The sequence below is a fragment of the Camelus ferus genome, chromosome 5 (assembly GCF_009834535.1).
Source record: "Camelus ferus isolate YT-003-E chromosome 5, BCGSAC_Cfer_1.0, whole genome shotgun sequence".
Classification (NCBI taxonomy): Eukaryota; Metazoa; Chordata; class Mammalia; order Artiodactyla; family Camelidae; genus Camelus; species Camelus ferus.
Window position 1 is genome coordinate 74,015,636 of NC_045700.1, and position 11,877 is coordinate 74,027,512.

At 39.6% G+C, this 11,877-nt stretch overlaps 1 protein-coding gene across 1 annotated transcript; it reads left to right on the forward strand.

Annotated features, from left to right (window-relative positions):
• Nucleotides 1–2,717: 2,717 nt before the first annotated feature.
• Nucleotides 2,718–6,798, forward strand: C5H2orf66 (chromosome 5 C2orf66 homolog). Its single transcript, XM_032480828.1, has 3 exons — nt 2,718–3,911; nt 5,013–5,209; nt 6,671–6,798. The coding sequence occupies exons 1-2, from the start codon at nt 3,669–3,671 to the stop codon at nt 5,178–5,180; spliced, it is 411 nt and encodes a 136-aa protein (XP_032336719.1). The 5' UTR covers nt 2,718–3,668; the 3' UTR covers nt 5,181–5,209; nt 6,671–6,798.
• The last annotated feature ends 5,079 nt before the right edge of the window (nt 6,799–11,877 follow it).

Sequence of the window (11,877 nt, forward strand, 5' to 3'; positions counted from 1 at the left end):
ATTAATGGTTGGTGAAACTAAACTAAACTATCCTGTTTTTTTTTCTCTCTTTTGATTGAACTTAACCAAATAACTGCAAACTATCTCCTTAAGTGCTGTGTTGATACATTCCAAAGAAAATGTCATCAGCTTTATCAATAATATTCTACTTTTTAAAACAGAGATTTGAAATTGAGAAATAATTAAAGGAATTAAAAATAATAGTTTTATGTAAACATATAATTCCTTTTAACAATCAGGAAAACTCAAGTCTTGGTGAACAAGGTGGTAATATGTTTGTGTTGCTTTTAGTCCATTGCTCCTTTCAGAAGCTAAATATTTCTTAAATGGGGAACTACTGAAAGGAGGAATAAGTGAATTGTGTTTTTATATGAATGGAACTAAAGTTAGAAATTATTCATGGATAAATAGATATGCAAAACTATTCTACTTTGTTCGTGCTTTCTCATTTAAAAAGTTCATTGTCTCTGTGTTGGGCTCACCTGCTGGTACTGGGGGAAGGTAAGGGTGAGCATTGTTCAAGGAGTTCACAATGTTCATAATCTTATTAACCCTTTAATACTTCAATACCATTAGGTGCTTTAACTTCAAAATCCTGGAGTTTTAACAAGAGCTGAAGTAATGAAATTCCAGGGTACTCATTTACTCACTCGACCACTGACATTTAAACAGATTCAAATCTTGCATTAAAACCTATGACAACCATAACTTCCCTTGGCTCCGTGCCCACTCCAGGTACTGCCTTCTCTCTTTCTCTTTTCATGGCTAAATTTCTCCACACCTTGGTGAACTCATTCTCTCCTTCCTCTCCATCACTTCTAATCTGAGTTTCACCTCCATCTACCAAAACATCTCTAATGTTCCATGGATGCTTTTCAGTACTCATTTTACCCAATTTACCCCTTCTCCCATACTCTCCAGATTTCCTCCTGCCTCCAGGGTCTCCTTCATGTAGATTCCTGTATAAGTCTGGTTCCTATTAAAATTTCTCAAAGCTCAAGTCCTAGGCCACCCTTTCTTCTCATTTTCCTAATCTTCACTGAGGCAGTCTCATCCTTAGTATGCCAACAATCCCCATAGTTCCATTTCCTTCCCGGACTTCCCTTCTGAGCTTCAGGCCCGTGTATCCAGTTGTGTACTCTCCATCCCCACTGGGAGATCTGCAGGGCTCCTCAGACTCAACACATCCCAAATGGAACTCATGGTCCTCACCTCTTCATGCCAGTATTTGGTATGTGAGCAAACGGCACTGTAGTCCACTCAGCTGCATAATCCTGAGACCTAGGGATTGGTCTTGTAGCTCTCTTCCCCTTAGCTCTGCCTCCCAGAGTATCCAACACATAACCTGTACCTTCTAAATATCTCTTAAATCCCCCCACAGCTCTGCATCTGTGATGCTGCCCTAATCTAAGTTAAGGTCTTGTCTTGCTTGGACTATTGCACTAGCCACCTAACTGGTCTCCCACATTCTTCTTTTCTAGCTCAATCTGTCCTCCTCACTGCAACCAGAATAGCTTTTTAAAATTGTAAGTCTGATCAAGCCACTGGATGCTTAGAACTTTTCAATCACTTACCATTGTTTGCAGCAGAAAGATGGTAATCTGACTACCTCTAAAGGCCCATATTGCATCAGCCCTTCACCTTGTTTCCTCTACTCCTCAAATACTAACTGAATTTCAGTTGCTTTTAATGTGCCATGTTCCTTTCAGTCACAAGATCTGGCATAGTTGTTCACCTTGCTTGAAACTCTTCTCCCTCTGTCCTCCCTAGCTTGCCTCGGTAACTCCTACTCATCTACTAGATGTAAGGTCACTTCTTCACAGAGCCTTCCGTGATCCCTGGGACTGCAACAAATCCACCTGCTCTACACTCTCATAGCACCATAATCTCTATAGAAATTGTCATCATTTATATATTTTATTGTATGATGGTTCTGTCTTGCCCATTAATCTGTTTTAAAAAATATATTTTGTCCAACTATTTTATTTTATTTTACCTTTTTCTGTTTGTTTTTTTCTGGGGGAGGGAAGGGGGTAATTATGTTTTATTTATTTATTTAATGGAGGTACTGGGGATTGAACCCAGGACCTCGTGCATGCTAGACATGCACTCTACAACTGAGCTATACCCTCCCTCCCCCCACTAACCTGTTAATTCAAAAGGGCAGGGACTCTATTCTTACCATTTTACCATTCTTACCCCAAAGCATTGTGCAGTGCCTGGCACATAGTAGGCACTCAATAGAAGTTTGGTGACTGACTGAACAAAGGCATGAATAAATGAAGGTCATAGTGAGTTACCCAAGGTCAAAATGGCAAAACTGAGATCATAGCCAGGTATTCTAATTTCTAGTCCAGATTACTAGCCTCCACAATGAAAAGCTTGTCCTGGATTGTTCTGAATTATTGGACCCAAAGCAACTTCACAACTCATCATGTCCAATTTCTCAACCCCACTATCTGCGGATCAGATTTATTCAGCAAGTGGATGCAGCAGGTATAGTAATTTTTCTTTTCTTCCACAAAACTCATTCTATCTTTGTGCTCTGTTTTGAAGGGGTATTATGATAAACCATGAGACTATTTAAAACTCATAAAGCTTCTTGAGATTCTCAGAAGAAGTATAAAGTATAGGTCACAAAGAGCAATTTTGTCTCTTGCAATAGAATTTTCTGTTTAAAAAGCGCTGTTAATTTGAGAGGCTGATAGCTCCAAAAGAGCATTCTATTAGGTGGGATAATCATCATTATATTCCCAGCTGCTGTGTATATTCCTTCTCTTACAAGTGAAAAAGGAGAAAGCCACTTTGCTGTGTGGAAGTGCCTTGTGTGTTTTATAAAATCCAAATAAATGCTCAGTGGTTTGAGGAGAGTCTGCTGTATTGAGAACAAATAGATTCACTGTTAGCCCTGAAGAAGCTTGAAGATGTGATTCTCAAGGGTCTTTGTGCCATGGATGAAAATGGAATCATTATTTTTGAACTCCCCCTGCTCACGTCAATGACTCCCACCAGCAGCCGATCCACTGGTTATAAGTAGCCATGAATTGCCTTGCAGATTGTAGGCAGGGTAACCAACCAGGGCCAGCCAAAGCCAACCTTCTGGTAAGCTTTGTTAGCTCTTTCTGTGTGTTTCATTTTCATTTCACACCTTGGGGTGGGAGGCAATCTCGACTTACACTGCTGTAGTGTTCATCTGTCTCAGACCTGTGTGTAAGATGCATTTCTCAGTCTGGGATATATATTTTTTTCTTTTCTTTTCTTTTCTTTTCTTTTCTTTTCTTTTCTTTTCTTTTTCTTTCTTTCTTTCTTTCTTTCTTTTTATTTTCTTTTTTTTTTTTTTTGAGACTGCTGTCTTGACAGTAAAAGTAATTTAAGGTTGGTTGCTTTTTGTTGTCATTGTTAAGAATTGCACTTTCTTTGGAGATAACAAAGCACATTTTTTTCAGATGAAAAGTCATGCTCAGACTTTTTTGGTTGTATTCATATTTGCTTTGTTTATCACTGTATAACATTCTCCTTATCATGAACTCCTTTATTGCTAATCAACTGGCTGGTTGGGGGGGTCTCATCAGCAAATAAATCCGGAAAAAAGAGGGCTGGAAAAAATAAATCTGGAGAAATTCAAGTGAACTAATACACTATTTTCTTCTTCATGTCTCCCTTTAAAAATGTTTCCTCTTTCTCTTTTCTACTTTTGTCCTCCCTTCCCTCTCTCTCTCTCCTTCAATCTTTCCCTCTTTCTGGTCATCAACATTTCCCTGATCCTTCGTTTTACTCAGTTTCATTTCACCATGCCCAGAGCATTCCTGCTGCTGTGTGTTTCCCTGGTGTTCCTTGGGCTTGTGCATGGAGCTATTTTGAGAAACAAAGAAAAATGGAAGCCACTCAACAATCCTAGGAACTGGGATCTGGTAAGAACAGCCACTGAGACATGCTGGGCTGCAAGGTGAACTTGGCACTCCCCTGGATTTACACACGTTGCACTCTGTTATACCATAGTGGAGAGGAGGTGACCAAGGGCTGAGAAGATTCCCCAACAGGACCAGAGAAGAATTTTGCTAGCCTAGTGGCTAAAATTCTATTGCTTCTCTGGTCAATTTACATTTGTTTCTGTAAGGAGAAACAAATTTATATTTAGAAATGATCTTATACGCACGTAGCACCTTACACTTGTAAATGATCTTTTATATACATTGACTTTATAGCTTTGATTTCTAATACATATAAACAAAATCAAGAGCATAATAAGGAATAGCATTTTGCACAGCTTAGGTTGAACTGATAACAAAACAGTTTCTTATATAATCAGTACTTGCAAAGCTCAATTGCAAAAACTGAAAAGTTGACCTACATTCTTGTCAATTTGCTAGGCATTATTTTCATCATAAAGTTGTCTAGGAAATAGAATTCAAAAGATCAGTAAAAAAAATTCTCTTTTAAAAAATATGATAAATACAATAAACATACTGACATGATTTCAAAATATAGTTTTTCTAAAGAAAATGATGTGAAATGTAACAATATGGGATTAAAACAGTCAAAATACACTTTGCATAGCTTCTGTGTATTCATTTCCTAAAGGACAGCTGGAAACTCCATGTCTAAAATGACTGGGATCTATTTCACCATTCGTCAGAGAGATTCATCCTCTGTGATGAATGGCGCTGTCTTAAAACCACATCTTTGGCACTCAAAGATGGGCAATGCATCTTCTGACTGGGGTGCTATTAAAGAATTGATATTCCTTTCTTGATTTCCACCAAAACCAGTGAATTATCTTGTGGAGGATTGAAATGTCAGACAGAAGGCCCAGTGGAGGACAGTGGAGGGAGGAGGGGAAACAGAACTATAGCTTGTATTTCTATTTCTGGGTTTTCCACCTCCTGCCTCCTAGATTAGCCCTAAAGTCAATTCCCTAAAGGGAGGGAAATAAGAGGGGGAAAATATTCATCTTTAAATATTTTCGGTGTATAGTTCATATATGCCATTGAACATTTTCTTTCTCTCTTCAGTTTTTCAGAACCCTTCAAGCATATTTTAAGGGAAGAGATCTTGATCTTGGGAGATTTTCAAATACTTTTTCCATGAGTGAGAATCCCAGACCTCTCTCTTTCCAGTCAGAACTTATTGCTTCTGCATTTGCAGATTTTGAGGAACAGAAAAACTCCTTCCCCAATTAACAAAGGCTGAGTGTGTCTTCTGAGTGCAGGTAAAACTCATCCCCTTACTCCCAGGATCTATCTAAACATACAACTCAGTCATAAAGTCATAAAGAGATTCTGAGAGTATTTATTTGAAAAATTATTTTATTTCCTCATATAAATAAGTGCTCAATTCTGATGATGCTCATCATTGTTAACATTCAGATTTGGTTCAGATATTTTACAGTCTGGTTTTAAAAAGAAATGACAGTTATGATTTTTTAAGCATAACTTTCTGGGGAGAGATATATTAAAATAGGAGAATTATCACTCTTAATAGAATTATGAAACATAGTAAAAATACCACACACTTTTACATACATCTTTTTCCAGACCAGATCATAGAGATAAGTTATGTGGGAAATCACATATAAAGAAATATATTGAATTGCACAGTTTGATTAAATGGAAAGTAGAAGTTAAAAGAATGATTCTTTGGGGAAGAAAGTATTAAGCATATAGTTGAGCTTGAACTTCCTCACCTAGAGAGAAAAAAAGGTAGATTAATAAAAATGGCATTTTTCTCATAGGAAAAGTATTAGAAATTTATTTGTGTATAAGATTTGAATTTTAAAATTCTTATTACTTTAGCATTTCTATCAAATAAATACCTACCATTTAAAAAGGAACAGGCATGGTGCAGTCCAAGAAAATATATTATGATTCTAGTCAATTAGTTTTTTGTTTGACTGAGTAATGAAGGAAACTGGATCATAATTAAAATCTACCTCCATTCTGTCCTGAGCATATAGGTGAAATCGTGAGGAAGCAAACCACTGTTGTATTTCATTATTATTGTGAAAGCATTTTGATTATTACTTCTTTTAAATGTGATGATTTTTTTAAAAAATGTGTGATTTTTTAAAAAAATAATGATTGTTATTCTAAAAAGAAGATGCAATTTACTATGTGGCATATGCACTTGAAAACTGTCCTACAAGGAGGAAATAAAATAGGAAAAAAATGATATTAATGAAGGGTTCCCTTGACTATTCTTCACACTCAGGTTCAGGGTGCCAGACACTAAAACAGAGAATAATTATTGCTATAAAGTACCTATTTCAGTTTGAGACAGTATTGCATACAAGTTACTTGTAAGCCTTGGTTTATTCAGTCGTAAATGGCAGATGCTAAACTCTAACTCATAGAAAGTACCAGAAAAAACATCAAATACATACTTTCACGTGAGCATGAAATGAGATAATGTTTGAGGGCGGGGAACAGAGAAAGCACCCAGTTAGAGGTATTGAATATAATAAGAAATATTCAGCTTTGTGAAAGAAGCAAAGCTTCTGATTTGAGGAATATTTCATAATTGTAAGCTCTTCTTTCCTAACAACTCTGATTAGAAAATGAAGACAAAAAGAGTTTTCAATAAAATATGTTCACCTTTGGGTCTTTGCATTGATTTGTATCATTTTTATCATTTTCATTTTCTATTTCATTGTAACATTTTCTTGTTTTTTCAGGTGTCTGGCTATTTTAAAACTAAAGATGAAGATTCTCATGAAAAAAATTCAATCATGGTCATGGCTAAATTTTGCGTGTTTTCCTCCCCTCCATTTTTGTCAGTTTGTAGTGCTTTTATTTTACGTTTCCAGATTTACAAATAAATAGCTTGAGCTTTGGGACATATGTGACTGATGTGTTTTTTTTTCCCACTCAGTAACCATAGATATCAATGTAGAGTACTGCACATATTTACAAAACACCATAAAGTTAAAAGAAATGAGGATCTTCTACGTTACATGTTTCCTTTAAACTTGTCTTCTATGTTTATTACCTTTTGTCAATCAGTATTTTTATTTGAAAGGGACATTGCTCATTTTTACTTTAGTTTATTATATGTAACCAAAATTTGGGTTTAAAATTTATCTTTTGCCTAAAAAGAAGGTGCATTCCTACTGTCAGCAGATGCTAGTGAAGGACCTCACAGTCTTAGTTTCATTTCGAGGAAGAGTAAGAGCTGAATAGCCACAATTAATTTGAAACGGAAGGCAAAGAAACGTGGGATTTTAGAAGGTGCTCAGGCCTCTGGGCGATGTTCTCTGTCGCGATGTTCGGGGGGAACGCTGGGCTACACAAATGCCCTAACCACACCTCAGTGAACCTCGAGAAGGGAGAGAAGAAATGGGTGGATTTCCCTTCTTTTATAACCAACCCTCTTCCCCTGCCCTTCCCCCAACCCCAGGCCGAATTATTCTTTTCTTACATTCTTATTTGAAATAACTACTTTTCTTTATGGAGCTGCACATTTTTCCTCTGATTCCTACAAAAAGCACATTGTATTAAAAGCAACCATTGGTGTCCTAATAACATACATCCATACATTCCAAAATAGCTTTCTGTGGCTGATTGATATTGAATATCAAGAATAAAATATTTATGCAAGAACAGATTCGGTGTCTTATTCAACATGTTCTATTGTAATTAGTTGTATCAGTGTCTGTTTTTCCTGGAGGATTGTGAGATCTTTGTGAGCTGAGTTCATACCTGAGCCATTTTTATTTCTCTAGCACCTAGTACAATGACGAACATGTAGCAAGCGCTCGATAAGAAACACTTGTTGAATTGAAGTAAATGTGTGCTCTTTTGTTATTTTTTACACAGTAATGGAAGCTGCTTCTAGTTAATGTCAAGACTTTTTTGGCTTACCATTTAAAAGATGTAAGTTGGGAGGATGGATGGGTAGAGCTCAGTGGTAGAGCTCAGTACACTAAGTGGTAGTGCTTAGCATGCATGAGGCTTTGGGTTCAATCCCCAGTGCCGCCATCACAAAATGAATAAATAAAAGATACAAGTAATTACTGATGAGCTACTTCTCATAAAAATATAGCCCATTCGGATGAGTGGTAGCGTGGTAGGGAGGGTTTCAGCACTGTGCAGTCCGCTCAAGTCCCTGGACTGGCTTTCCCGCTCCCTTCCCCAACTCCTGTCCTGTTGTCAAGACCTCCACATGGGGCGTGCTTATCTGCTTCAGGGCCTTCGAAAAGGAAGGGCATCCACAGGGGGCTTTTAGCTCTGAGCATGCGAAGATTCAGGCAGAAGCACGCGTCCTCCTGCTGGAAAATTCCTCCCAGAGGGCAGGTAGCTGTTGATGGAAGGCCTACACTCCGCTAGACTAGAGTTTCTTAACTGAGACGCTACTGTCAGCTGGGGAAGGACAAGTCTTCACGGTGACCATTTAGCTTACCTGGTCCCCAGACACTGTGTCATGGCATACTAGTGGTTTCTCTACACCTGCCTTATTATTTTGACAAGCAAATCCTCCCTCCACGCATTTCTAACAGCTCACTGGGGAAGTGATTTTGCTCTTGGCTGAGAACTGTTGTTAGGAAAACAGCAGAAGTGTCATGTTTCCTGCAATGAAAAGAAGTATTCTGTAGGCGATCTGGGAATCCCAAGGGGCCCTTCTTCCTTCTCTGTATAGGTCCTTGACAGCCTCTTGACACTGACTCTGCTCCTCTTTGATGAGCACCCCAATTCCAATCCCCAGGACATGGTCTGTTGTTCCCTAGCTCAGATCTAGTATGATCAAGAACTATGAAGGGTATGAGGTGTTACCCAACTTGCAAGCTACGTGCTGGCTGCTAGTTTCGCAGATCCTGGTGGAGGATTGAAATTCCTAGGTCTGAGGCCATGGATTTTTTATCCATGACTCAGCAGGCAGCATGAGCTTTACATTTACATTTGTTCTCCTCGTCCTCCAAGTATCATGGAGGCTGTGTGGAGTTGGGGCCAGGTGTTTGCTGCACTCAAGTTGGTTTGTGCCACAGCTGAGGAACCCAAACTTAGGAAACCCCAACTCTTACAGGGGGCTACATGCCCAAACATGTCCAACCTTTGCCCCAGAGGGAAACATTATCTTTATTATACTGGTCGGAAAACATATCTGCCTTCTGCCCCAGAAGGAGACAAAATTTCCATCTTTTAAGGCTGTTCATGCTCTAGATATCCTTGAAAAGACAGTCCAGAATGAAAGCTGTCACAAGCCTCGGCAGAAAAGTGAGAGAACCATGGAAAAATCGTCTCCCCCAGAGCGTCACACCCCGTCCTGGCTCTTTCCTTTGACGGAGAGAAAAGATGGTGTCACAGCCTCCCTGTATACTCAATGCTATTCTATCATCATGGTACAAATTCAATTGTTCTGCTTTCTTTAGACATTGCCTTTTGATTCTCAAAAATCAGTCTAAAAGTCTGAAATGTTTCTTCTTGCTGTTTTCATTACTGCTGTAACAATTCCACTTCATCTCAGGGTAATGTGGATACCTCTGACTCACCAGGGGACACAGCACTTACAAGGAAGTAGGGGAAAGAAAAACAGAAAGATTACAATTTCAAGACATGTTGCTACATTCTGACCTGTACAAGAACTGTCTTGTCATCAAAGTGTTCACAGCAGAAAATGAATCCTTCCATCTGCTCCAATTCTCCACAACATGAATCTACATCTTCACAGTTGTTATCCCCATATTCCAGGCAGCCAATATGAAAACAAGCTAGTCTAAGGCATCTGGGTCTTAGGAGAGCATTCTTTTCACCAGGTGACCATCTTTCCTCCCTTTGATTTCCTTCTTTTTCCCTAGGAGAGTTAGTGTTGCGAGAAAATGGGGCATGAGAAGATGGTCATGTCCTCAGTCTTGGACGAGTCCCTGGGACACACCCTGCCACGTGAGGGTCCTTGGCTTCCTGCAGAAAAGAATTCAAGAGCGAGCCATAGTAAAGTGAAGTTAGATTTATTTAAGGAGATACACACTCCATAGACAGAGTGTGGGTCATCTCAGAAGGCGAGAGGCCCCAGGAGATGGGGTCATCTTGGAAAGTAAGAATGGCTTAGGAGATACACATTCCATAGGCAGAATACAGGCCATCTCAAGAGGTGAGAGGCCCTGAGGTGCAGGGGTGATTAGTTTTTATGGGCTTGATAATTTAATATGCTAACTAGTGGGAGGATTATTCCAATTACTTGGGGAAGGGGTGGGGATTTCCAGGAATTGAGCCATTGCCCACTTTTTGGCCATTTATGGTTAACTTCAGAATTGTCATGGTGCCTATGGATAGACCATTTACCATGCTAATACATTACAACAAGCGTATGAGGCTCAAGGTCTATTGGAAGTCAAGTCTTCCACCATCTTGGCCCTAGTTAGTTCTGACCAGTTTATGTCCTATCCTCAATTGCTGTGTTATTCTTTTAATGGTTGTGTCCTATCTCCTTCCCTCTTGTCTCATTAGGATAGAGACTCTTGACCTGGTCTCAAATGTACTTTCCTGACAGCCTGGAGAAATTCAGGGGGGAATTTTCCTATAAGTGATTTCTGTGGACTACCTTAACCCAACCTGCTGGTGTTCCATATTTTATACCCAGATAAGGCTCTGAGGATCCTTTATCACCAGAAAGGAATGACTTCTAGCTGTAAGATAATTTTTCTTCACCTAGAAGTCCCCCTTTTGCAGGCCCTGGCCCATGATCTGCCATCAAACCGTTGCTTTTTCTCATCTGGATAATCATATAAAACACCAATGGCCAACCCAAGTGATATGCTCCCTGTAACTTGTCCCTAACCTCAGCTTCATATGGAACTGCATACCCCATACCCCTACTCCTTTGCCCATTTCCAAGGCATTCAGTTCCATCCAATTTAATTCATAAATGTGTTTTCAGCACAGATTACTAGGCTACAAAAGAGAGTTCACAAGGATGCATCTGGTAGAGCTGTTCTCTAGATGTTGACAGCTAGTGTCTCTAGAAGAGGATAGCAGAGAGATAGTTACAATACAAGGTAAAATATAAACCACAGGAGTGTGTAGAAGGTGAAGAACAGTTCCACTGAGGAAAGGCCAGTATATCATATTAACTCCAAGCATGGGATTTGGAGTCAGATAGACTAGGGTTCAAATCCTGGCTCTACTATTTATTAGATATGGGACGCTTGCATTAGGAATAACAAGATAAAATAACAAAATAAATACAATCCATTTTTAAGGATTATTTTGAGATAATTATGTAATATGCATAAGACAGTACATGACCTAGATAGTAAATGGGCAACAGTATATGCTAATCATGGCAAACATTTGATTCTCTCTAAAAAAGTCTGACTGTTACAAAAAGAAAAAAACTTCGATGGGAGTTAGAGGTGGAACATGAAGTCTAGATAAACTTATTTACAGACTGAGGAGCCTGTGGAAGGGGAGAGTCAGAATTTGTGGAAGACGGGAACACTGATGGTGCCATTGATTGGTGGAGATGAGATTGTGCATAAATTGGGGGAGGACTTCAGCTTTCCGTGGCAGGGCAGAACTGCAAAGTGGAACATTCCCATGGCAGAGCAAACATTGAAAAAAGAAATGGATTGAGAGAGAGTTTTAAAGGAGAATTGAGGGAAATGATGTAGATGACGAGAATTTCCTTTAAGCAATTTTTTTTTTCAATTCCTTAATAAACTTAAGCTAGAGGGCTGAGCCCAGCAGCAAACGATGGCTCCGGGCGCTAGGAGTGCGCGCGGAGAGGGTTCCGCCCCCTGCCCGCCCCGTCCACGCCCCTGTCCACGCCCCTGCCCCCGCCCCGTCCACGCTCATCCCTCCAGGAAGGAGGCGGGGCCCGACGCTCCAGCGGAACCCGAGCGCGGCGGCTGCAGCGCAGGCCGGGCCGGTTTCCCGGGCGGACGCTGGG

Coding starts and splice junctions, on each gene's coding strand:
- C5H2orf66 (XM_032480828.1), top strand. CDS start 3,669: ATGTTTCCTCTTTCTCTTTTCTACTTTTGTCCTCCCTTCCCTCTCTCT. Junction 3,912..5,012: donor ATCCTAGGAACTGGGATCTG/GTAAGAACAGCC, acceptor TTCTCTCTTCAG/TTTTTCAGAACCCTTCAAGC.